Source organism: Ceratotherium simum, chromosome 30 (assembly GCF_057802395.1).
Source record: "Ceratotherium simum simum isolate JZ-2026a chromosome 30, ASM5780239v1, whole genome shotgun sequence".
NCBI classification, from domain to species: Eukaryota; Metazoa; Chordata; class Mammalia; order Perissodactyla; family Rhinocerotidae; genus Ceratotherium; species Ceratotherium simum.
Window position 1 is genome coordinate 1,371,082 of NC_141929.1, and position 26,408 is coordinate 1,397,489.

The 26,408-nt window shown below is 49.9% G+C and overlaps 1 protein-coding gene across 8 annotated transcripts in view; it reads left to right on the plus strand.

Moving 5' to 3' along the window:
- The window catches only part of ANKRD11 (ankyrin repeat domain 11), a 214,293-nt gene that overhangs the window by 170,047 nt on the left and 17,838 nt on the right, over nt 1-26,408 (plus strand). For 3 of the 8 annotated variants that reach the window (XM_087419774.1, XM_087419776.1, XM_087419778.1), the window contains exons 4-7: nt 10,314-10,452; nt 22,798-22,968; nt 23,153-23,356; nt 24,744-24,886. In XM_087419774.1, coding sequence (XP_087275900.1) covers nt 10,314-10,452; nt 22,798-22,968; nt 23,153-23,356; nt 24,744-24,886 — 657 coding nt within the window. Of the gene's footprint in view, nt 1-10,313; nt 10,453-22,261; nt 22,359-22,797; nt 22,969-23,152; nt 23,357-24,730; nt 24,887-26,408 lie in introns of those variants that run through there. The other 5 variants (XM_087419777.1, XM_087419779.1, XM_087419775.1 and 2 more) reach the window with 3 other exon arrangements.

Consider the following 26,408-nt stretch of genomic DNA (forward strand, 5'->3'; position numbering starts at 1 on the left):
ATTGTCTGTGGAGAGCTTGAATCTCTTCTGTTAGATTTATTCCTATGTATGTGATGTCTTGATATTAATTTAAGTGAATTTAATGTCATTGCCTAATGGTTTATAGTATATAGAAATCAATTAGTTTCTGTATCCAACATTTTTTTCTAATTCACTTACTGATTTGAATAGTTAAGTTGTATATTCCTTTGGGTTTTTCAGCTATACAATCATATAGTCTGAAGATTAAGACTTCTTTGTCATCTCTCAGGAAGAAAAAAAGGAAAATAGGGATGGAGCCCCATCTGATCCCAGAGGAGACCTTATTTTGTGTCCGACGTGTCTCCACGTGGTCACTGAGCCCAGTGCTGTGCCCCTGGAGTGTCACCATGTTGTCACCTGTATGCATGTCTCTTCATTGTTGTGGAATATTCCATCTATGACTGTGCTAGAATTGGTTTACCACTTACCCTTTAATGGGTGATGGTATTTTTCATTTTTTTATTATTATGGACAAAACTTCTGTGAACATTGCCATGCTTGTTTGTGAACAGCTCGTTTGTGTTCACTTCATTCACTTTCGTAGAAACTCCAGGGGGTCCTGTCATGTCACTCCCACAGGCAGTGCCCCTGAGGTCTGGTTGCTCTGCCACGTCCTTGTCAGCATTTGATACTGTCTGCCTTTCTTGTTCTAGCCCTTCTGGCGAGAGTGTTGATATCTCCTTCTGCTTTCACTTGTATTTTCCTAACATGGAACACCTCGCCAGATATTAACTGGCTATGTGGATGTTTTCTTCTGCAAAGTGCATATTCAGATCTTGGTTCATTTAAAAAAATGGGTTGTTTTGTTTTCCTGTAGATGTGGTGATGGTTGGCATCGTTGCCTTGACCCCTCTCGGGAGCATCCCGTCGTCTGCACTTGAGCACGGGCTCAGCCGTCGGGTCCTAGATGCCCTTTGTCAGGCCTTTTCTGCAGCTACTGAGATATGATTTTCTTTCCTTTATCTTCTTAATGTGGTGAATTATATTGATTTTTCCCCCTTTTTATTTATTTTTTTCTTTTATTTTTTATTTTTATTTTTTAATTTTGCAGTAACATTGGTTTATAACATTGTATAAATTTCAGGTGTACATCATTATACTTCTATTTCTGCATAGATTACATCGTGTTCACCACCCAAATACTAATTACAACCCATCACCACACACATGTGCCGAATTATCCCTTTCGCCCTCCTCCCTCCCCCCTTCCCCTCTGGTAACCACCAATCCAATCTCTGTCTCTGTGTGTTTGTTTATTGTTGTTATTATCTACTACTAATGAAGGAAATCATACGGTATTTGACCTTCTCCCTCTGACTTATTTCACTTTGCATTATACCCTCAATGTCCATCCATGTTGTCACAAATGGCTGGATTTCATCGTTTCTTATGGCTGAGTAGTATTCCATTGTGTGTATATACCACATCTTCTTTATCCATTCGTCCCTTGATGGGCACTTAGGTTGCTTCTAAGTCTTGGCTATTGTGAATAACGCTGCAGTGAACACAAGGGTGCATGTATCTTTACGCATTGGTGTTTTCAAGTTCTTTGGATAAATACCCAACAGTGGAATAGCTGGATCATATGGTAGTTCTATCCTTGATTTTTTGAGGAATCTCCATACTGTTTTCCATAGTGGCTGCACCAGTTTGCACTCCCACCAGCAGTGTATGAGAGTTCCCTTCTCTCCACATCCTCTCCAACACATGTTGTTTCCTGTCTTGTTAATTATAGCCATTCTGACGGGCATGAGGTGATATCTCATTGTAGTTTTGATTTGCATTTCCCTGATAGTTAATGATTTTGAACATCTTTTCATGTGTCTGTTGGCCATCTGTATATCTTCTTTGGAGAAATGTCTGTTCAGGTCTTTTGCCCATTTTTTAATTGGGTTGTTAGTTTTTTTGTTGTTGAGATGCCTGAGTTCTTTATATATTTTGGAGATTAACCCCTTATCAGATGTATGGTTTGCAAATATCTTCTCCCAATTGTTAGGTTGTCTTTTCGTTTTGTTGATGGTTTCCTTTGCTGTGCAGAAGCTTTTTAGTTTGATGTAGTCCCATTTGTTTATTTTTTCTATTGTTTCTCTTGCCCGGTCAGACATGGTGCTTGAAAATATGTTGCTAAGACTGATGTCGAAGAGCGTGCTGCCTATGTTTTCTTCTAGAAGTTTCATAGTTTCAGGTCTTACATTCAAGTCTTGAATCCATTTGGAGTTAATTTTTGTGTATGGTGTAAGGTAAGGGTCTACTTTCATTTTTTTGCATGTGGCTATCCAGTTTTCCCAACACCATTTGTTGAAGAGACTTTCTTTTCTCCATTGTATGTTCTTGGCTCCTTTGTCAAAGATTAGCTGTCCATAGATGTGTGGGTTTATTTCTGGGCTTTCAATTCTATTCCATTGATCTGTGTGTCTGTTTTTGTGCCAGTACCATGCTGTTTTGGTTACTATAGCTTTGTAGTGTATTTTGAAATCAGGGAGTGTGATACCTCCAGCTTTGTTCTTTTTTCTCAGGATTCCTTTAGCTATTCGGGGTCTTTTGTTGTTCCATATAAATTTTAGGATTCTTTGCTCTATTTCTGTGAAAAATGTTGTTGGAACTTTGATAGGGATTGCATTGCATCTATAGATTGCTTTAGGAAGTATGGACATCTTAACTATGTTAATTCTTCCAATCCAAGAGCATGGAATATCTTTCCATTTCTTTGTGTCTTCTTCAATTTCTTTCAGCAATGTTTTATAGTTTTCGGTGTACAGATCTTTCACCTCTTTGGTTAAGTTTATTCCTAAGTATTTTATTCTTTTTGTTGCAATTGTAAATGGGATTGTATTCTTAATTTCTCTTTCTGCTACTTCATTGTTAGTGTATAGAAATGCAACTGATTTTTGTATGTTGATTTTGTATCCTGCAACTTGACTGTATTCGTTTACTACTTCTAAAAGTTTTTTGGTGGATTCTTTAGGGTTTTCTATATATAAAATCATGTCATCTGCAAAGAGTGACAGTTGAACTTCTTCCTTTCCAATTTGGATCCCTTTTATTTCTTTTTCTTGCCTGATTGCTCTGGCTAGGACTTCCAATACTATGTTAAATAGGAGTGGTGAGAGTGGGCATCCTTGTCTGGTTCCTGTTCTTAGAGGGATAGGTTTCAGTTTTTCACCATTGAGGATGATATTAGCTGTGGGTTTGTCATATATGGCCTTTATTATGTTGAGGTACTTTCCTTCTATACCCAATACCCATTTTATTCAGAGTTTTTATCATAAATGGATGCTGTATCATGTCAAAGGCTTTCTCTGCATCTGAGATGATCATGTGATTTTTATTCTTCGTTTTATTAATATGGTGTATTACGTTGATTGATTTGCGAATGTTGAACCATCCCTGCATACCAGGAATAAATCCCACTTGATCATGGTGTATAATCTTTTTAACATATTGTTGTATGCGATTTGCTGGTATTTTGTTGAGGATTTTTGCATCGATGTTCATCAGTGATATTGGCCTGTAATTTTCTTTTTTTGTGTTGTCCTTGTCTGGTTTTGGTATCAGGGTAATGTCGGCTTCGTAGAATGAGTTAGGGAGCTTCCCCGCCTCCTCAATTTTTTGGAAGAGTTTGAGAAGGATAGGTATTAAGTCTTCTTTGAATGTTTGGTAGAATTTACCAGGGAAGCCGTCTGGTCCTGGACTTTTATTTTTGGGGAGGTTTTTGATTACTGTTTCGATCTCCTTACTGGTGATTGGTCTATTCAAATTCTCTACTTCTTCTTGATCCAGTTTTGGAACGTTGTATGATTCTGAGAATTTATCCATTTCTTCCAGATTGTTGAATTGGTTGGCATATAGCTTTTCATAGTATTCTCTTATAATCTTTTGTATTCCTGAGGTGTCTGTTGTAATTTCTCCTCTTTCATTTCTGATTTTACTTATTTGTGCCTTCTCTCTTTTTTTCTTGGTGAGTCTAGCTAGAGGTCTGTCAATTTTGTTTATCTTTTCAAAGAACCAGCTCTTGGTTTTATTAATTTTTTCCATTGTTTTTTTAGTCTCTATTTCATTTATTTCTGCTCTGATTTTTATTATTTCCCTTCTTCTCCTGATTTGGGCTTTGTTTGTCCTTCTTTATCCAGTTCCTTTAGGTGCATTGTTAGATTGTTTATTTGAGATTTTTCTTGTTGGTTGAGATAGGCCTGTATTGCTATAAACTTCCCTCTTAGAACTGCTTTTGCTGTATCCCATAAATTCTGGCATGTCGTATTTTCATTTGTCTCCAGGTATTTTTTGATTTATTCTTTGATTTCTTCGTTGACCCAGTCATTGTTCAGTAGCATTTTGTTTAATCTCCACATATTTGTGGCTTTTCTGATTTTCTTCCTATAGTTGATTTCCAGTTTCATACCATTGTGGTCAGAAAAGATGCTTGGTATTATTTCAGTCTTCTTAAATTTATGGAAACTTGTTTTGTGGCCTAATATGTGATCCTTCCTGGAGAATGTTCCATGTGCATTTGAAAAGAATGTGTATTCTTCGGTTTTGGATGGAATGCTCTGTATATATCTACTAGGTCCATCTGTTCAAGTGTGTCATGTAAGGCCAATGTTTCCTTATTGATCTTCTGTTTGGATGATCTATCTGTTGGTGTAAGTGGAGTGTTAAAGTCCCCTACTATTATTGTGTTACTATTTCTCTTTTTATGTCTGTTAATAATTGCTTTATATATTTAGGTGCACCTACATTGGGTGCGTAGATATTTACATGTTTTATATCCTCTTGTTGGATTGTTCCCTTGATCATTATGTAATGCCCTTCTTTGTCTCTTTTTACAGTTTTTGTTTTAAAGTCTATTTTGTCTGATATGAGTATTGCTACCCCAGCTTTCTTTTCATTGCCATTTGCTTGGAGTATCTTTTTCCATCCCTTGACTTTCAGTTTGTGAGTGTCTTTAGGTCTGAAGTGTGTCTCTTGTATGCAGCATATATATGGATCTTGTTGTTTTATCCAATCAGCCACCCTATGCCTTTTAATTGGAGCATTTAGTCCATTAACGTTTAAAGTAGCTATTGATAAGTATGTACTTACTGCCATTTTTGCCTTTTTTTTCCCTCAGTGTTTTAATAGTCCTTCTCTGTTCCTTTCTCCTTCTATACATAATTCATGGTCTCTTTAGTTTGACCTCTGTCTGAAAGCTCTACTCTTTAACTCCCCTCCTCCCTCATTTTATGTTTTTGATATCATATCTAACCTCTTTTTTGTGCATTTCTATCCATTACCCCTCTTATCATGGAAATAGATAATTTTTCCTATTTGTGGTCTTCTCTTTTCCCCTTAAATCAGTCCCTTTAACATTTCTTGTAGTACTGGTTTCTTGGTGACAAACTCCTTTAATTTTTGCTTGTCTGGGAAATTTTTGATCTCTCCTTCCATTTTGAATGATAACCTTGCTGGGTAGAGTATTCTTGGCTGTAAGTTTTTTCCTTTTAGCACTTTAAATATATCGTGCCACTCTCTTCTAGCCTGTAAGGTTTTTGCTGAGAAGTCAGCTGGTAGCCTTATGGGGTTTCCTTTGTATGTAACTTGTCTTTCTCTTGCGGCTTTTAGGATTCTCTCTTTATCTTTAATTCTGGACATGTTGATTATGATGTGTCTTGGTGTGGGCCTCTTTGGGTTTATCTTGTTTGGCGCTCTCTGTGCTTCCTGTACCTGGATGTCTGTTTCCTTCCTTAGGTTAGGGAAGTTTTCATCTATTATTTCTTGAAATAGATTCTCTGCCCTTTTGTCTCAGTCTTCTCCTTCCGGAACACCTATAACACGGATGTTAGTGCGCTTGATGTTGTCCCAGAGGTCCCTTAGACTGTCCTCACTCTTTTTAATTCTTTTTTCTTCTACCTGTTCAGCTTGGGTAATTTCTTCTAAAGATTTTATTTATTTAATTTTTCCCCCCAAAGCCCCAGTAGATAGTTGTGTGTCATAGCTGCACATCCTTCTAGTTGCTGTATGTGGGACTCGGCCTCAGGATGGACGGAGAAGTGGTGCCTCGATGCGCACCCGGGATCCGAACCTGGGCCACCAGCATTGCAGTGCGCGCACTTAACCACCAAGCCACAGGGCCGGCCCTGGGTAATTTCTTCTAGTCTTTCGTCCAGCTCGCAGATCCGTTCTTCTGTATCCTCTACTCTGCTTTTGAATCCCTCCAGTGACTTTTTCATTTCCAGTATTGTATTCTTCATTTCTGATTGCTTCTTTTTTATATCTTCCATTTCTTTGTTGACATTCTCACTGAGTTCATCTATTCTTCTCCCCGGATCAGTGAGCATCCTTAACACTCTTAGTTTGAACTCTCTGTCAGGTAGGTTGCTCATTTCTGTTTCAGTTAGTTCCTTTTTTGGGGTTTTGTCCTCTTCCCTTGCTTGGAATGTATTCCTTTGCCTCCTCATTTTGCCTCTTTCCCTGTGCTTGTGTCTACATATTAGGTAGGTCAGCTACGTCTCCTGCTCTTGGATAGGTGATCTTATATAAGTGATGCCTTAGGAGGCCTGCAGTGTGCTTCTCTCAGTTCTCAATGTTCCAGGGGTGACCCCTATGTGGGCTATGTGTGTCCTTCTGTTGTGGCCTGTTTGCTCTCCCTGTAGGCGCCAGGGAGGCCGAGTTATGCTCCTGGTCCGCTGTTGTAATGCTCAGCTGTTTGTAGTTGTTGTGGGCCCTTCAGTCTCTTTATCAGGTGTGCAGAGCCCCAGCACAGTTGGCTGCAAGATCTAATACCACATTTGTGTTGCAGTATTTCTTTTAAGTGAGTAGGCTCCTAGCATGGCAGGTTGTTAGGCTCAGGGTCTTACATTGCTCTAAGCCTCCAGCCTTTAGGTCTCTTGTCAGCTCTCTGAGGATTGCAGCTGGTTGGGGCTGGCCTCAGGCACAGGACACCCAATTGTTTCAGGCTTTGTAAGGTGGGGCAAAACCCCTATGTGGGTCTTTGAGAAGCACAAGTCTTCTGCCGCTGACAGGCCCTGCCGCCCACAGGTCCACACACAGTCAACACAGTCCTGCCCCGTGTGCTCGCCCCGACCTTCTCAAGTGGACCCAGTTTCTCCACAGTGGGAGCCCCACACTCTCCACCACCGCCCCACACTCTCCACTTGCTTCTTGTGCACGCCCTGCCCCACAGAAGTGGGCTCAGTTGCCAGGCTGCAGAGAATCCAGTCACCAGTCTGTGCAGGCCCACAAGTTCCCTGAGGCTTGTTGTTGGGTGGGGCCAGTCTCTAGGGTGGGCTGCCTGCCCTGGCTGAGTTGGATTAAATCGGTGCTCTAGTGGGTGGGGCAGACCTGGGCTAGAACGCCCCAGGGAGAACTCCAATGGTGTCTATGTCAGCTCGCCCACCCCAGGCCACAACAATGGCCGCCAACGTCCCCAGTCTCTGTAGAGGTCTCACCTCTCACCGAGATGCACTCAGGGCCTATCAGGTGAGTCTCTTTTCACCCAAGCACTGTACACCTTTCTTTCTGGTGATTTTACCGTTGCTTTCTGAAATGCGTGAGTTTGTGCGTGGGCCCTTTAAGAGCCCGTTTTAATTTCTTTGTGAACCAGCTTTTCTGGGGGTACTCCCCAATGTTTTAGCAGCAGGCAAAGTCAGATATTATGCCACTCGTCTCGATTGTGCTGGGTCCACAAAATGCCCACAGTGGGAGCGTTCCCCGGCTCAGGACCCCGCTCCTCCAGGGAGGGCTGCGTACCTGTGGGTTGCTCCCGGGCAGCCGTGAGGCTGGCGACCTGTGGAGGCTGGCGGCCTGTGAAGGCGGCGTTTTTTCTCTCCAGAAGGGAATTTCTGCCTCTTCCACCTCAATTGGGATTGTCCTTTGTTGCAGGAGTTCCTCTTATCCAGTTTTCAGTTCTCCTTCAGGGGTAATTTTTCCACGAGTAGTTGTAAATTGGCTGTGTCCGTGGGAGGAGGTGAGTTCAGAGTCTGCCTACGCTGCCATCTTGACTTCTCTATATTGATTTTTAAATTTCTTGCATTCCTGAATACTTTGTGGTTGTTATTGTTTGTACTGTCTCTTTTGTATATCCATAGATCAGATTTACCAACTGGGCCAGGAGTTTTCTTGGTGGGAAGGTGTTTATTACAGTTGGGGATTTTGCTGATGGGTCCCGTCCTTCTCCCGGTGCTGGGTGTGGCAGGGCGCAGGTAATGACAGGTATGCCTGTGTCTTGGTGCCTCAGGTAGACTGTTGGGGGAGATGGTGCGTCCAGCATCTGCACGGCTCAGTCTTCTGGGAGTTCTTCCTCATTCCAGTGACGTCGCTATGCCTCAGGCTTTGCCCCGCGGCCCCTCTTTGTGCTCCAGATGCCAGTATGTTCTGGCGGAGACCTCCCTGTTCACTTGAAGGTGTTGCTCATTAACTGCCAAGGTTGTGGACGCTGTGGCTGACTGGTTGAGTTGGAGGACTATCAGGGCCACAGGAGGCGGGACTGCTGCGGTGCTCGGTGCTGGCGGGCAGCTCCTCCTAGGAGCACCCTGAGGGCCCCGGTGCTGTGAGGGCGGTGTGGGGGTGTGGCTGTGACTGCACTGTGTTTGCCAGCCGCTTCCCTGGAGAAGATTACAGAAAGAAAGGTTGCCGGTGGGATAGGGCACCGTGTATTTGTAGCAGTTCCTTCTTCTGCATCACACCAAGTACACTGACCCTGTGGCGGGCTTTGTGTGTGCTGCCTGCGTAGGGCTTGATGCACTGCTCTCCGTGGACAGGGCGGGGGCTGGGAGTGATGATGCCTCTCCCACATGGCTCTGTGTGTGCTTGGAGCAAACAGCCAAGGTGTGGGTTAGAATTCGAAAGACTCCACTGAGATGCCATCAGCCAGAGGGCTGGGGGTCCAGGACGTCCAGCTGCTGCAGCCAGTGAAACAGGGGCTCTCGCTCTACACAGCTTATTCCACAGCTTATTCGCGCCCCCACCACCACCTACATTTTGGGATCGGGCTGCCCCACTCTTGCCCCCCAGGGCTCTGTGCACTACCATTTCCACCCAGGAGCTCTTCACCTTGTGTGGCGCAGAGCTGCACGGTGAGCGGCTGTGTGTACATCATGCCCGTCGTGCACTGAGCCTCTGCTCAGCGCCTTGAGATGGGCACTGTCTCCCATTCTACAGATGATGAATGACATTGAGGCAGACACAGTGCTAGGCTTGCCCAGGGTTGGCCAGCTTGTCAGGGTGGGGCTGGAATTCGGGCTTCTTGGTGCTTACCCTGTAGGAGGACCAGGCCTGAGATTAGAACAGGGGAGGAGGGGGTGATGGCAACGCACCCCACCTGCTCTCCAGCCAGCTCTGGCTTTGGGGTGGGTGCCTGCATGCAGGTTTGCAGCCATGGGCTCTGCTGTGGGACCAATGCTTGGCCTGCATGATCTGTCCTGAAGACAGCCTCGCAGTGTCACAGGCCTGCAGGGAGGCCAAAGGCAGCAGGAGCACTGAGGGCTGTGTGGGCGATGTCAGATGGGGAAGGAGGAGAGCCTGCCCTATTCATGGGAAACGAAGAGTGCAGCATCTCAGGAGTTATACACGCTCCTGCGGCGTGTGGACACACTCCTGCACGGTGGGAGGCCCAGACAGGCAGGGCAGCTGGGCACCTTCGTTCCAGAGGGAGAGTTTATAACAGAAAATTGGACTCCACCTGTCAACACCTCTTTTTAAAGCTAGCTCTTGTATTGCGTTATCTAATCTCTCCCTGGGAAAATGGGGTTGGAGGCAACTGTGTCTGCTCTGCTTTCTTCATATACACAAGAATAGTCGTTAGCAGCAATTTTTGAGCCTCCTCCAGGTTCTGGACGAGAAGTGGGGCCGTGTGGGGTCATGGTCAGGGCTCAGCTGCAGCTCTGGTCTGTGAGGTGCCTCACTGGCGCGTGCGGCTATCTGGCTTATGGAGGAAGCCACATGTGCACGAGGCAGCAGGAGGAGCTGTTCATTGCTCAAATAAGAGATTTGCTTTTCCTGGCACATGAAATGAAATCGTAGTAGATGTGAGGATTTGGAGAATTTTTTTTTTTTTTTGGATTTTATTTATTTATTTATTTTCCCCTCAAAGCCCCAGTAGATAGTTGTATGTCACAGCTGCACATCCTTCTAGTTGCTGTACATGGGACCCGGCCTCAGCATGGCGGGAGAAGCGGTGCGTCGGTGCGCGCCCGGGATCCGAACCCTGGCCGCCAGCTGCGGAGCGCGCACACTTAACCGCTAAGCCACGGGGCCGGCCCAGGATTTGGAGAATTTAACTTGGGAATGATGTCTGAAGGGGTCACTTTCTTTTCTAGGATAAAGATAAAGTTTCTCTAACCAAGACCCCAAAGCTGGACCGCAGTGATGGAGGGAAGGAGGTGAGAGAAAGAGCGACCAAACGGAAGCTGCCCTTCACTGTGGGGGCCAATGGAGAGCAGAAGGACTCGGACACAGGTACCGCACCGCCTCCGCCCCCCCCCACCGTGTCCCCCATCCCCTCGCTTCCTCTTGATTGCCTCCAGGTCATCTGTACCACGCCCATTCCCACATCACACCTGCCAGACTCTTCTCTTCCGTAGAAAGTGTCCTTGATCCCCACCCCTCAGAGGTCTCCTGACACTGGACCAGCCTGGGCTGTTCCCCCAGGACGGGTATCTCCTAGCCTCTCTGCACCTCTTGGCTTTGTTCTGGGACCCCTCTGAGGAGTCCTGCTGCAGACCTGGGTTAGGGTCTGGAGTGAGGCCTCGTCGTGCCTTCTCCTCTTTCCTCATGTTCAGGGTGACTTGGAGCTGATAGGGAAGATTCAGACACAGAGAATTCCCGCAAGTGCACAAAGTAGAAACACTCCCCCAGCTCCCAGCACGCCCCTGGAGCCTCCCAGTATGTGTCCAGCTGTGGGCTTGACATGGCTCCTCTCCTGTGAGGCCCCCAGGCACTCCTGAAGGTTTTACATTGGAGGATAAACATGCCTTCCCTCAGGGTGACAAAAGCACATAAATTAAACCCACTTGTTTGAAATAAAAGCCAAAGGGAGCACTGAGAGTGAGCAAGAGCCAGTGCAGTCTTCATGCAGGTGCGGGTGGGCCTGGGGATGCAGAGCCAGGAGTGTGAGTGTGTGCGTGCGAGCACATAAGTGCATGTGCATGTATGTGAGCGGATGTTAACATATGTCTGTGAGCATGTGCACATCTATGTGTGTGTGCATGTGCATGTATGTGAGAGTGTGTACGTGTGTGAGAGCGTGTATACATGTGCATGTCTGTGTGTGCACACGAGGAGTTAATAGTACTCGGTGTGTGTACTTTCAAGTTAGTTCCACCTTGAACTGCTCACGGGACACACTGGGTCCAGGCAGGAACCCAGCCTCCCTCCTGCTGGCCTGCACTCTCTTCCTCTTAATCTTGGTGCTCAGGGGCCCTCCCAGCTTGCTGGTCATCTGACTGCTCCGCAGACTTGTAGGCCAGTCATAGGCCGGGGGGAAGGGGTGCCAAAACCCGGAGGCCACAGAGCCTGGGGTGAACTCATAGAACCGTAAGGCTGGCCTGGCTTCCCCGGAATGCAGCCATAGGGCAAGGAGCAGAGGCCCTGCCAGGACGGGTCGTGGGAGGGCTTCCTACTGTGAAGGTTTGTCAGGTAATGGGAAAGTGGCGGGTGCTGAAATGAGATAAACATATGAGGAAATTGGGAGAAATGGCAGAGGGCACAGCCTGGGAATGAGTGTCTGTGTCATAGCTTTTATTCACAAGGTCGCAGGTTCCTCCTCCTCCCCACCCCCATCCTGTGCAGGATGCCCCCTGAGCGTATGTCCCCACAGGGTTCACAGTAGCCAAACAGAGACTTTGGTTAGTTAAAAGGCAGCAAAATGGATTTGGTTTTGCTGGCTGAGATAGGAGGAAGGTGGCAGGGCTGTGGGATCCTTCATGAAGGTGTGACCGAGCCCATGGCTCCTGTCGCTGAGTTGGCACTTTGGAGACAGGAAGGAGAGGTGCCGATACTCCGCAGAAGAGCACTGGAGTAGAGGAGGGAGGGGGTAGGTGCGCGTGGACGTGGGGCTCCCGCCAGAACGGAGGGGCTCACAGGGATTCTGTGACTCGGGCTTCAGGTCCAGAGGAAATCAGACCAGGCCTGGACATCCTCTCTCTTGTTTTTGGTGCCTTTGCCAGTTTTGGTTGTAGAGGGTGTGGTGTTGCTCTTTGGTTCTTAGCTGTCTGGATGGTAGGGTCTGGAGGTTGGCGTCAGACCTCTGGGACATTCCTCTGTACTCTGGGAACCTTACTGTCAGAGTCACGGAGACAGTGTTAGAGCTTCCGCTTCTGGGAGAAGGTGCTCAAACAGAGTTGACAGGGCTGCATTAGCCTGAGCGTGCCCCAGTGGGCGGATGTCCGTAGGCTGCCCACCCAGTTCTGGTTGGTAGGATTTCTTTGCAGTGACAATTTGATCGTGATGGTGGCTTCTTGGGCCTGTGCTTCCAGAAGGACTTACAGATCCCTCCATTGATGGGTAGCACCTTGGGGAGAGGCGGCTAGGTCGGTTCATGGAGTCCATGGGGGTTCCCTGGGCTGTCTAGGAGATCCTCGGGGCATGTGGGGAGCGGCCACTTTTCTTCTCCTTGAGGGCAGGGAGGGAGTCACTGTGAGGTAGGAAAAAAGTGAAGAACATTTTGAAAATCGACTTTTCCAGGCAAGGACTATGTTACAAAATCTCAATACACGTGAAATACAGTATTTGCAGTCTTATTCTGTTTGTTATCCTTTGAGGGCAGATTTTCATGAGTAACTTTCTTGTATACCTGCTTTGCTAATGTAACAAACTAAATTTTCCAGTAAGATGATTCTGGGGAGTGTCAAGCATCTCATGCATCAAGAGCCTCTTAAACTAGGGATCGTGGTGCACTCTGCACAGCAGCAGGAGGCATGCTGCCCCGGGGCCCAGGCTGCCCTGCAGGCCCAGGTTACTTACGCACAGGTTCCCTGTCTTCCTACCTTCACTTCCTGGTGAGCAGGACCTCTGTGCCAGGCACTAACTCCCCGCTAACCACGGGAACGTTTCTTGCACAGAAATGGGGTGGAGTTTGAGAGGTGCACACTCTGGCCAGGAGCTGCCCACCCACCCTCAAGGCTGTGCCTCCCGCTGAGTTAGGAGGAGGGAGAAGCCACACGGGAGACCGGTGTATAAGAATCATTAACTGACGGGTGACTGAGGTGAGGAGACTCTGGTCCCCTCGGGCCAGGCCAGGCTGAGGGGGCATCTTCAGGAGCAACAGACCTGGAGGGGCCAGGAGGGATCCGCAAAGGATCATGACCAGGTGCGAGGCATCTGACTGTCCCGCCCTGCCCGGCCCCTGCTCCTGCCATGTCCCTCCAGTGCCCTCTGGTGGGAAGATGCAGCCTGGCACTCACTGTGAGGGGGTTGCAGCAGAGGGCTCCAGAAATCCCAGTTCTGATGGCAGATAGTGTTTCTTCAGCTGTGCCCTTCCGAGTGGGAAGAGGCTGATGAGCCTCCCCCTAGACACCACCACACTGCCTGAGAAGGTTCTCCTGTTTCCTAGACCCACAGGAGTGGCCGCACGTGACCCAGGCCATAGGAGGCCGGCCTCTACAGTGCTTAGTCAGGGCTGGGGGCGTCCTGCCAAGAACAATACGGCTCCGTCTGTGGTGAAAGCTGGAAATACTCTGCACGTCCAAGCCCGAGCAGAGTCAGTCCACCCTGAGGTCATTCATCCTTATAGCTGCCTGCATAGTACCCTGGACTCCTCATGTCCAGGTGAGGCAGAAACTGCTTCCCCGTCCTTCCAGAAGTGCTGCACAGCTTACCAAAAGCCAGGTCTCTGCAGGGTGGGGTGCAGGGTGGGGCAAGCAGGCTTGCACATGCCATCTCAAGGCCCCTCCAGCCCAGGCAGACCCAAGACCCAAGGCAGGTCTGGCCATCTGTATAAGAAAGACAAGCAGGCCCAGAGACAGCTTCTCCTGTGGCCTCAGAAGAAGGCAGCCACTCAGCCAGAGAGGAGGCACATCCCTGCAGACGGCCTTTCCGGGCAGGTGGTCTGGGGCGGCCCTCCTGCCCAGCTCAGCCTGCCCGGTCTGCCCACCGCTGCCTTGATACCAGTCTCGGTGTAAAGCCTTCTACCACCTACAGTGTTCATGATGAAGTTACATGGTGGTTGGGACTTCCTTCAAATTATACTATTCTGTCTACTTTTCATATATTTAAATTTCCCCACAACTTAAATCTATAAGTAAATATTGTTTAGGTTGCTTTAGATGACTGCCTCCCCTGCTCAGGCTCCTACACAAGCCTCCTGCCCCATCACGGTGTTCTGTCCCTCAGTCTGAACACAGCCTTGCTGCTTCCTGCACCTGTTTCTTTGGAATAAGGAAAAATGAAGATTTTCTTATTTTGCTTTTCCCTTGTGAGTAAGACTCTTGTTTCTGGTATCTGGTGTTTATTCAGAAGCTCTGAAATGTGAACTGCTCATCATTCAGTGCTAGGGATTGGGGAGACTCATGTCCCCTGGTTCCATAAGAGGAAAAGGCTGGCTTTTGTTACTTCTGCTCTGGGGCTGTCCCCGTTTGTGGAAGGAAGACATTGGCTCTGCTGCTGGCATCTGCAGGACTTCTTGGAACTCTGATCACCGTGCCCTGCTGAGTGCTGGAGGTGGCGTGTATGTGATGACAAAGAGGCTTCTCCCACTTGTTTGCTCGCTGACTGAGTGCTAGACCTTGGTGGACAGAGAGCAGGGCAGCACTGTGGGAAAATGAGACCACTGTGAAAACTCCGGCAAGAAAGGACCTGTGCCACCCGCAGTGTGACCCTGGGAGCTCTCAGGACTCGGTGGGTGCATTCTGACAAGACCCGCAAAACCGGAAGGACTGGTGTGGGGTGCTGTAGCCACACGCCACAGAAAGTCCTGCCTTGTCTTCACTGCGCGCCTGATCACCTCCCCTCTCAGCAGAGTCGAGAACCACGTCTCTATGGCTGTCTCAGCGCACTGTGTGGCTAGACTTGGGCCTGCCCATTCCTGGCCCACCACCGCCTTGGGAAAGGTGACCGCTGTGACTCTGGCCTGGTAAGGCCAGGTATTGGGGGTCACCTTCCCATGGTCTTGTGAAAGAAGGGTCACTATCTGAATAAGGATGAGTTCTGCTATGCAGAAAAGAGATGGGATGTGGAAGTTGGTGAGCAGAAGGAGCTGAGGGGGCCCAGCAACAGCCCTTCTTGCGGTGGTTGGAGTGTAAGGGTGAGAGGCCCCTGAATAACCATGCGTCGTCACTCATGAAGAAGCACGTTCAAGTAGGATACTTTCAAATACTTAAGAATTCCATGTGATTGACCTCTGGTCAAATTATTTCTCAGTTATTTTTCCTCTCTAAACGTGAGCAGTTTCTTGTTATACAGAGGGGAGTTTGGACCAGCAAAGGAAGGGTCTTTCTGTTTAAAATTCTCTATTTGCCCCGGCTGCAGAAAAGGTGTGAATCTACAGAGTATCCTGGGCTCCCTCAGGGCCCTTCATAGGGGTGCTCTGGCTGGTAGCCAGGCCATGCTGTCAACGTAGTGTTAGGTGAGTTGGGTCCTCATGACCACCCCGGGTTCAGTGATTTGCTGGGAGGACCCCCAGGACTCCGCATGTAGTTTTACTCATGACCGAGACTGATGACGGTGCCCAGATCCCCAGCAAAGTCAGCACAGGGAAGAGGCCTGGGCGAAGTCCAGGGAAGCTGGTGACAGCTTCCAGAGTCCACTCCCTGTGGAGTCACAGGACACACTTATTTCTCCGGCATGGAGTTGTGACGACACCCGGGGGTATAGTCGACCCAGGAAGCCTGTGGAGGCGAGGGCAGCAGGCTGAGGGTGGCAGGTGGAATGAGGAGCCCATCCAGGCTCCACCCTGGTAGATACTGTGGGATTTTGGGCGTATTTTTTCATCTCTCTGTACCGCTCAGTGTTTTTATCTGTAAAGCTCTAAACCATGAGGATTCTGTGGTCCTGACTTGTGAGGTTGTGTGTGGTCGTAGTGAGTGCTCCAGGCCGCTCTTGGAGGTGTCTGGGTCAGGATGTGGCTGCTCCACCCGAGGATGCTCCCAGGGTCTGGGGCTGGGGGAGCCTCAGGGACGGTCGGAGGCCTGTCCAGGCAGGCCCAGGGACTAGCAGGATTGGATTATGATTTATTTTATTTTTTAAAGTTCTCAACATGCTTTGGGGTAGTGGAAGGGAGGGGCGGAGATTGGGAAATTATGTTTTCGGGGCCCTTTATGCTGACATCACTTTCTTATATTCTGGCTTCCTATTTATGGTTATGACAGCCCTCATTGAATTCCCAAGCACCTGTGGAATGGGGACTCTCGTCGCCCTTATCTAGAGATGAAGAAACCCAAGTGTAGAGGTCACATGGCTGGTGAGCTGGGCGAGCCCTCCACCTACACTGCAGGAGAAGCCAGACGTCAGAGATGGAGAAGTCAGGGATCTGCTGAAGGTCCCACAGACCCCCTCTTTCTTTAAATGCTCAATGATGATGACCTTTTAAAAAAGGAAAGAAAGAAGTAGACACACATCAGGAGATTGGGAGGAAAAGCCAGTTGTAACTGCAACCAGAACGTTAGAGAATGCTCCACTGCAGTGGTTAGCAGGACAGCGTTCTGTTTGGACCTCGGGTCTTCCATCTTGCTGCATTGGAAGAATTTGAGTGTAATGCTTAGGTAAGAATGGTAGGCCCTCTTGTAACTCATTGTCTGATTTGGATGTTCTGTTTAGTGTGGACATTTAGGTGGACTGTCCATGCCTTAGGCTTCTTGTATTTCATGACTCTGAACGTCAAGGTTAGGCGATAGTGTTGGTGTGGAAGGTGTCCTCCTGAGACCAGGTGAGACACAAGGGAACTGTCAGGGACAGCAGCATCCCCAGTGCCCACCACCCCACCTGCTGTCGGACTTCCGTGAGCTCTGCAGGATATCGCGGTGAACTTTGTGATTTCACAACAGCACCACTAAATGTTCTCCTGTGGAGTAGAATCAAGGTGGTGTTGACATCTTAGGATTTGACGGTGGGACATAGGAGTTAAAGATTTTCCTTTTTTGGCAATATGGTGGACTATGTTTCCTGTAAGAGCTCTCTGCTAGAAAAGCCTAGGAATTAGAGATGGTGAGTGATGAACGTAATGGACAACGAGCTCCGCTTCAGAAGTCCCTAGGCGTCTAGGGCAGTGAGAGTCGGGGCTTGTCTCTGCTCCGGCTGCAGATCTGTGGGGTGGCAGTGGATAGGCTGAGGGCTTCACAAGGTTGTGCCCATGAGAGCCACACCTGCGGACCCCTTGGACACCATCCCCTAGCTAAGGCCCTTTGTCTCTTCTGGCAGTGTCTATACAGGGCGGGGGGCTTTGAGAGGTCTCCCCAGAGACTAACCCCGCCTGCCCCCTGGAGGGCTGGCACTCAGATGTGCCCTACCTCTACCTCATGCCATTCGAAGTCCCTCACACTCCCACCAGTCCCAGACCAGAGCAAAAGCCAGTCCTCTCTGGAGAGATGGCCTTGGTGCAGCTCCCTGGGCCCCAGAGTTCAGACAAACACGAGTGCCAGTCAGAACTACAGACCATGAGGAAGAAAGCAGTCTTGAGAGTGGGTCAGCCCCAGGGGCTTCACGCATTGGGGTGATTAGATACAAAATATGAAATCAGTAGAAGGAAATAAAAGAAAATTGAAAACACAAGCAAGGAACAAGATACTGTCAAGAAAGATCATGTAGATTTTTAAAACATATAAAATGGAACATATGGAAATGAAAACTATCACTGAAATTAAAAATTCAATGGACAGATCATATAGCTTATTAGATACAACATTAGAAAGAATTAATGGGGGCCGGCCCGGTGGCATAGTGGTTAAGTGCTCGCACTCTGGTGGAACCCCGGGGGCGCACCACCGCACTGCTTGTCAAGCCATGCTGTGGGGGCGTCCCATGTAAAGTAGAGGAAGATGGCCACGGATGTTAGCCCAGGGCCAATCTTCCTCAGCAAAAAAAAAAAAAAAAAAAAAGGGAGGATTGGCATCGGATGTTAGCTCAGGGCTGATCTTCCTCACAAAAAAAAAAAAAGAATTAATGAATTGGAAGTTATAGCTAAAGAAATTGCCTAGACTAAGGCCTGGAAAGAAAAGAGATGGGAAACATGAAGGAGCTTGCGAGGTGAAGACGACGATGAGACTCGACATCTTCATCCAGACAGAGTTCCAAGAGGAGAGAAGGAGACCACTGGTGCTCAGAGAAGACGAGAACTCTCCGTGTTTGTGAACATGGGGAGTCCTTAAGTTCAGGGAGTGTAATGTGTTATGAGCAGGGGAGAGAGAAGTGGTTACACGTGGGAGTATTCTGTGATGAAATCACAAGACAGCACAGAGAAGGCATGGAAAGTGTCCAGGGAGAGGAGACGTTGCCCACAGAGCAGCAGGCCGACCTCCCAGGAACCTCCCAGACAGCTGGACATCCTGACTGGTTCCAACGAGGAAACCCTCCCAGAGCTCACTCTGTTTTCCTTGATGCCAGAATTCACAGTAACTTAGAAAAGTCTTTTCTCTGGTGGATGATGTCTGAGTTCTACTAAGGGGTGAAACTAAGCAGCAGAAAGTGGACTCTGGACGCCGACTTCTGAAAACAAAGGTCCTTCACAACCATCTGCCCTCTGCAGCCTCCCTTCCCAGGAAAAGGCCATATTCTAGCCAGACAGCTGCAGTAGAGTGTGGGAGGAGCGTATTCCAGAAGGCCTGGGGACGAGAAGGAGAAACGGGTTTACTGGGAAACCCAGTGATGGCCTGGGAGGATGGGAGTTTTTGCAGTTGCCAGCTGGGTGACTGCGCACCAGGAAGGAATGACCGAACGTGACACTGACGTCACCGAGGACCGGTGAGGTGACTGTGTGCAAAAATAAAGGTGCTCTTGAAGTGTAAGACACTGTCATCACCATGTTTTCTTGAAGATGATGTAGAGGCTGTCCAGGCTCATGGGAAACCGTCTTCCACCCATCAGCCTACCAGGAGTGCCACAGCTGACGTCGGAATACCAGGAGTACAATAGGAATGAGGGAGATGCACACAGACCTGACGGAACAGGAAGGAAAGATCCAGTAGGAAGCCTTGGCCTTGCTCCAGCCATTGGGGTCCGTTGGGATCGTGGGCTCAGCTGTTTCCCACCCGTGCTTTGCAAGACTCCGCCTTCCTGTGGCTCTGCCTCTGGGCCCCACACTGTGGTCAGCTGCAAAGCCCTCAGAGCTCTTCATCAAAGCCTGTGGAAGCTGCAGAGCACAGGCCCCACGTGCGCCCCCCCACCCCCGCCAACCACAGGAGGTGTTCACAGAGCCTGTCAGGGTGGTGCCTCGACCAGCACTTGCTCCTCACATAGGGCTTGCTCTGCTGTCACACGGACCTTCCAGGTCTCCACTCTGAAACTTGGCAAATGCCATTTGGAACTCATAAGTTCTTCTTTGCTTCCGGTTGGATATCAGAAATAAAAAATTAGCCAAATGCCAAAGGAGCTTGCCAGTGGTCCTCTTCTTGTCCTGCTCCCCCACCGTGCTGGCCGGCGGGGCTGCCTCACCCAGGGAGACAGGTTTTGAAGGCTTCTGCCTCTGAGGGGTCCGCCCTTGCTAACAGGACGCAGTGAGCTGGGCTGTGCGGCATCTGGTAGGAGGGGCAGGCGGGACCATTTCTGTAGCCTTGTGTGCATGTCGGGCCTCAGCTCTTCAGCCTCGTCCTGGCTGGGCCAGAATGGAGAGCTCCCTCTGCGGGCAGAGCTTCAGTGGGCTCTCCCGCTCCCCCAGACTCACAGCCTGGCTGGACTCGAACCCTCTAGTACTGATAGCTGCAGGTGCTTGTAGAAAACATTTTGCCATTGAGAAATTGGCATCTTAGACGATCCGATTACGTTTTGGAGTTTTTTGCTGTGTTCAGACACATAAGATGTGCTGTTTAAGCCTGGGGAGGTCCGTGTGAGAAGTTTGCTCTTTTTCCACGTGTGGGGCAGACGAGGCTTCTGTGAGGGTTGAATTCATCACAGGAGGGAGTGTCTGTGCCTTTCCTTAGCGTATTATCTGGAGTGCTTACAGCTCTCCTGGCCAGGGGAGAGAGGGAAGACACAGTCCTGCCTTTGCTAAAGCTTGGTGACAGCAGAAGTGGGCGGTGGGGTGTGGCACTGTGAGGAGGGTGCCGCCTACCTGGCCCCTCCGCCCCGGCTGTCCCCACACTCCCATGTGACCTTTGTCTCTTCTTGAGACCACATGCCTGTTTCCATTAGGTCCTGCTCTGCGCTGGAGACAAATTCTGTTGCTGCAGAAAGCCCTCTGTGCAGAAGGCCACGGTTGTTCTCAGCTGCCACTCACAGGAAGTGCAGGTCCCACTGCCACCTCCCTGACCTGTAAAGAGTCCACTGCCTGCACTCTTGCTTGGAGATAGTGGCTCTGGTGTCCTTTTGCTGGGTTCCTCTGGCGTCTTAAAATCACTGTCATGTCTATCATGAAAACAGCCCACTCAGGTTCTGCCCTGCTTTTCCAGGTCCGCCCCAGCACCCTGGGCATCTGCACACAGCAGAGAAGCAGGGCTGATCTGCTCACTTTGACCTCTGAAATTATTCCATGTAATTAGCAAATGTCACCTACAGCCAGGGTTCTCAACGCTGTGTGTGCAGACTCGAAGGCTGTGTGTGCTTTTCCAAGATTCTACTTTCATCCTCTTAGAGGACGTCGTGTCTCCACTGCCCTAGGCGAGTGTTGTGCTCAGTGGGGCACGGTGGGCAAGAGCCCCTGAGAGGCTAGAGGCTCTGACTGTTGGAGACCACGCAGTGCTTCCCAGGAGATGCGCAGTGTGGGGAGCATGCACATGCCCTCCTCCTGCCTTCATGAGAGAGGAGGCGGTGGACACTCAGAACCCTGTGCTGGAAACACCTCAGTGGAGCGGCATCTGGAGGTTTGGTCGCCACCCTTTCTGTGGGCGGTTGGTCAGCTGGTTTGTGCCTGTAGGGCACAGAGGGAGGTCCCGCCGTCCCACTGGTCTTGTTTCTGTTATTGTTTATACATTTGCCGTGGAGAGCTTCATCCTCTTGGTCACCTGCGTCATCAGAACGTGTACACAAGCGCTGTGTGGCCAATTGGGTAAAGGTAGTGAAGGTGAGGAGAGCGTGGGGCAGGTGCAGAGACAGAGTAGCGGAGCCTTAGCTGTGAGCACTGACACCAATGCCCTGGTCCGGGACTGTGGCCCCGTCACTTCCAAATTGTGGCCTAGTGTCTTGGGACTTCGTGGAGCCACAGGAGCTGCTGTTCTAGTTCATTATCCCATAGAGGCTTGCCCTGGGATGCACCATGAGGTCCCGCCACACCGTCGTCTATGCCTTTGCCAGGATGTAGGGAGAATGGGGGGCGGAGCAGAGGAGCTGGGGTCCTTGGTCATCGATGAGAAGCATTCTTTTTGGAATTTACTTCCTGTCTTGGACCTGTGCCTGGTGGATTGGTTAAAAACTAATTTTTGCAGCTGGTGGTGGCCTGTGGTGCCTGGGGATTACCACCTAAAACACATGGGTCAGCATTCTCAGCAAGTTACAACCTCAGATTTTAAAAGGCAGTTTAAAATTATTTTTAAGGAAATAGCAGTTTACAGAAAACTCTTCTTCAGAAATGACACATTTGTGGGGCCTGAGGTGGTGAATAGCGAGAGCTCTTGTTCTGGGAGCAGAGCAGACGAGGCAGACAGGGGATCCATTCAGCCTGCATCCCAGACGTCGCCCACCCTCTAGGGTCAGACCCCAGCCAGGGAGCCAGCTCCGTGGACCTGGAGAGTCTGAGTGGAAAGCAGAGAGAGACCCTCAGAGGAGAGTTTCAGAGACCTGCGCTCCTGTTGCGGCCCTCCTCCCCTGCCTGCAGTTCACACTCCGTGACCTAGAATACCCCGCAACCATCTTGGCCCCACACGGGCTTCCCAGGACGCATGGGGTAGTGGGGGGCGGATTCCGAGACTCGCGATGGATCCCTAATTTCCCATCAGCAGGAGGGGCGAGGAGGGTGAGGAAGAAAGTGAGCTTCTGGCTCCTGCTTCGTGAAGTCTGGGGGTATCTTCTCTCCCCTACTCCCTGCCTCTTTGAAAAGAAACAGCACATGTGTTTCTGTTCGAGGTTGACAGGGTGTTTTGTAACGGGTCAGATAAGTGGAGGATTTGCCTGTTATGAGGAGGCTGAGACAGGAACGGCCAAAGCTGTTCCATCGTATCTCGTTAGTGCTCTGTGTTGATACCTTTAGATGCCTCCAGCTCAGTCCATGTCGTGGTACTGCAAGGCTGGTTCGCTCCTCGAAGCGCCATGGCATGAAATGGAGGTTCCTAGAAGCAAGAAGAAAGGTACAGTACTGACCAGTCGGCCTTGATCTATTTATGTATTTCTAACTGTGTTTGCCATTTTATATCTGTACTGTTTGGAGGCGGGACGGGAAGGAGGAATTGGATTATAGACACGTGTGTCTAATAGATGGAGACCTGTCCTGTGTGAGCCAGGACATCTGTGATCGGCTGTCCACCGCCTCTTGCGTGGTGGGCGGTTTGGGGAGGCACCTGGAGTGGAGTGAATGGTTGGTGGGGACAAGGCTTACCAGGCTTCATTGGCTAACAGCCAGGTGTTAGAGTTGTGTCTCTCACAGTTACTGCTGGCAGAGGTGATGATGGGCAGCCAGGGCGCTGCCAGCTCTGTTCCCCCCTCTCCCTGGGAGCGCCAGGTCAGGCTCTGGGTTCTGAGGACTCCATGGCATGAAATCTCCCCCCTCTCTCCTCCACCGCGTCACAGAGAAGCAGGGTCCTGAGCGGAAGAGGATTAAGAAGGAGCCTGTCACCCGGAAGGCTGGGCTGCTGTTTGGCATGGGGCTGTCTGGGATCCGGGCTGGCTACCCACTCTCCGAGCGCCAGCAGGTGGCTCTCCTCATGCAGATGACAGCCGAGGAGTCTGCAAACAGCCCAGGTGAGCCCCCGGGGTGGTGGGTGGTCCCTGGGACAGGAGAGGCTCTCTTCCTGGGGTGGGCACCTGTGTACCTGGTGAAAACGGCCCAGGTCCTGAAGGTTTCTGGACAGCAGGGACACCCCCAGCCTAGCCCTGCTGGCTCCACCCCTAGTAATGCTGCGTCTGTCTTCTCCTTGGCCTGCAGTAGATACAACACCAAAGCACCCCTCCCAGTCGACAGTGTGTCAGAAGGGGACGCCTAACTCTGCCTCAAAAACCAAAGACAAAGTAAACAAGAGAAACGAGCGTGGGGAGACCCGCTTGCACCGAGCTGCCATCCGGGGGGACGCCCGGCGCATCAAGGAGCTCATCAACGAGGGGGCAGACGTCAATGTCAAGGATTTCGCAGGTGAGCGCTCATGGCGCCCGCCCGCGGGCAGAGGGTTCACAGGCTGAGGCTGCCTCCCCAAGGGGGGGAGATGGGTGGAGCCCTCTGGCCCAGCGAGCGTCAGTGACGCAGTGGGCAGTGGCCCCACCCCTGGGGGTCTGCACTGCAGGAGTGGGAGCCATTCCTCAGGTGTGAGTGTGTCTGTGGGCATGTGCACGGGTGCATGTAGCAGACCCCACTTTATATCAGTGTAATTTGCTGTTTCTGAGAAGGAGGAATTAGTGCTTCTTGGGAAATATTTCAAAATAAAGTCGTTTTCTTGTTTTTCATTATTTTTAAGTGAATTGACAGATTTTTAGATATTACTCTGCAGTGTTATATAAACCCCAGTTCTGTGCTGGGGGATTCTTTTTTCCTGGCTCCTGGAGGGTCTGCCTCTGACGTACTTAGCTGTGTCGCCCCAGCAGAGGCTGACTCTGTGCCTGTCAGCCCAGGACACCCTCTTACCTTCCAGGGAAGAAGCGTCACCCTGGACTCTCCTTTAATTTAGGACAGAAATGGGCGTCCTCCCCGCCCTGAGACAGGCGAGGTCCTCTCTTTACTTTAAAGCCCTATGAGTGCTTTAAGGCCCTATGAGTGCAGTTCAGTGTTGCCTTTGTTGCATAAAATACGTCCATTGTGCTGTGATGCATCAGCAGATTCTAGAATTGTCTGTTCCAAATGAGTGAGGATGTAAGATGAGCGAAACAGTCTTCCTGTAGAATCCCAGATTTTTCCCTCTGCCCTAGTTGATAGTCATCTGACCCAAACCTAATTTACCACCTTTTTTTTTTTTAAAAAAAAAGCAATTTTCCTAAATCAGGATTTTCCAAGGCACTGGAATGTGTGTCCGTGGGGGTGGGCCCTGTTTGCACACTGACATGGCAGCCACTTTACCTGGTAACAGCTTGAGGCTCCGGGCGGAAGCTGCCACCAGGGGAAGCCTCCCTGGTGGACTCTGGTGTGCTTCCCAGAGGGCATATTTCTAGAGCTGTGGCCATAGCAGCGAGCTCTGCCAAGCCTTCTCAGCCCGTCCCTGTTACCTGTGTGCTGATGGCTGAGCAGGGCTAAGCTGCTGTCGTCACAGTGTGCTCACCACTCCTTGTCCCTTGTTGTATTATTGCTCCAGATCACCCCTGCAGCTTGTTAGTCTGCAGGGCTAACAGGCTAGATGTCACTGAGCAGACGAGGTGCCACAGTGAGGAACATTCAGGGCTTCCCTAGAATGGAGCCCCTCAGTGCGAGGGACGCTCTCCAGACCTCTGTCCCCGTCATTTAGTACGTCCTTGGGGTGCTGCCTCAAGACAGGAGTGAGCCAGGAGTTGTTCCTGAGGATTAAGTAACATATGTCCTAAGTGTCTGTTTCCAGGCTGGACAGCGCTGCATGAGGCCTGTAACCGGGGCTACTACGACGTCGCAAAGCAGCTGCTGGCTGCGGGTGCGGAGGTGAACACCAAGGGCCTGGATGACGACACACCCCTGCACGACGCTGCCAACAACGGGCACTACAAGGTGGGCACCGCTCCGCAGACCCTGTGGTGGGCCAGCCGTCCGACTTGTGCATCGTTCTGTGGTTCTTTTCTCTCTGTCCTCACTGTCCTTCCTGTTTGCTGGGTAACTGAGAAGTGAGTCTTTGCCCCCACCTCTCTGACCAGCCCAGCTTTCTCATCCTGGGTTGGCCTCTTGCAGTCTCACAGTCAACACCAACTGCAGCACGTTGACAGGCCTGCTCCAGCCATGCAGGTGGATTTGTGTTGGTGAATGATCGGACCATAGGAAGGGGGCTCTAGGGGCTGCTGCCAGGCCCTGTCCTTGTCCCTGTGGTACCGTCAGACCTGGAAGGCCTGGACTGATGCAACGCTGAGAGGTGTGGCCAATACCCAGGATGACCGTTGTCACCAGTCCATGAGCAGTGAGCAACTTAGTGCACAGTTTCCCCTGCGAGGCCTCGGCCCCCTTGGGGAAACGGCCACCATCAGGTCTGAAACAGGAGATGCAGATGATGTGTCTGACATATCTTGTGCTGCCAGAAAGCAGGGTGGTACACAAAGGTGATGAGGGACTTGTTAATGGTCACTACGAGAGCCACAGACAGGACAGTCAAGCATGGCAAGGAGACACCAACAGACCAGGACGCGCCACAGCTCCTTGTAGCAGCACCACCTGGTTGCTTTAGGCAGATGCCAGGGGACCATCAGCATCGAGACTGAGCAGCGCAGTTGGGAGGTGACAAGGCGCTACGGGAGAGGGGGCAGGGCTCTGAATTAACAGGTTTCTGAGACTGGAGAAATCTGAACCATGATGATATATTTGATGTTAGGAATTACAGTTAATTTTAGGGAAGATAATGGCATTATGTTTTCTTTGTTTTTTAAGGGCTGTTTTAGAGAAATGTACCGAAAAGTTTATGAAATGTTTGGGATTTGCTAAAAATACCTGGGGGAGAGGACAGGTGTGGGTGAATTGAGGCTGGTTGTGAGCTGGTAGGTGATGGAGCTGGGAGCAAGGGGGTCATCATTTGACTCTCTCTACTGTCATAATTATCATTTTAAAACTTTTTATTATGGAAAATGTCAAAGAGGTGGAAACATGGTGAGGGAGGCAGGCTAATGGCCCCCAAAGGTATCGCTGTCCTGATCCTGGACCTGTGAACATGGGACCTCAAGTGGTAAGGGGACTGTGCAGATGAGAGATGATCCTGGATTATCTGGGCGGGCCCAGTGGCCCTCAAGAGTCCTTGCAGCAGAGATCCTTTCCCCGCTGGGTCAGAGTTACCAGGAGAGGCAGGAGGGAGTAGATGGTGAGGGGGACTCGACCTGCACTCTTGGCCTTAGAGGAAGTGGCCACAGGCCAAGGAATGCAGTGGCTTCCAGCAGCTGGGATGACCCTCAGCTGGCAGATAGCAAGGACATAGGGACCAGAGTCCCACCACTGCAAGGAATCCCATGTGCATGGAAAGGAAGGAGCCAATATCTTGGACTTCTGACTTCCAGGATCGTAAAACTAAGGTGATGGCCATGTATTCGAGCAGCAG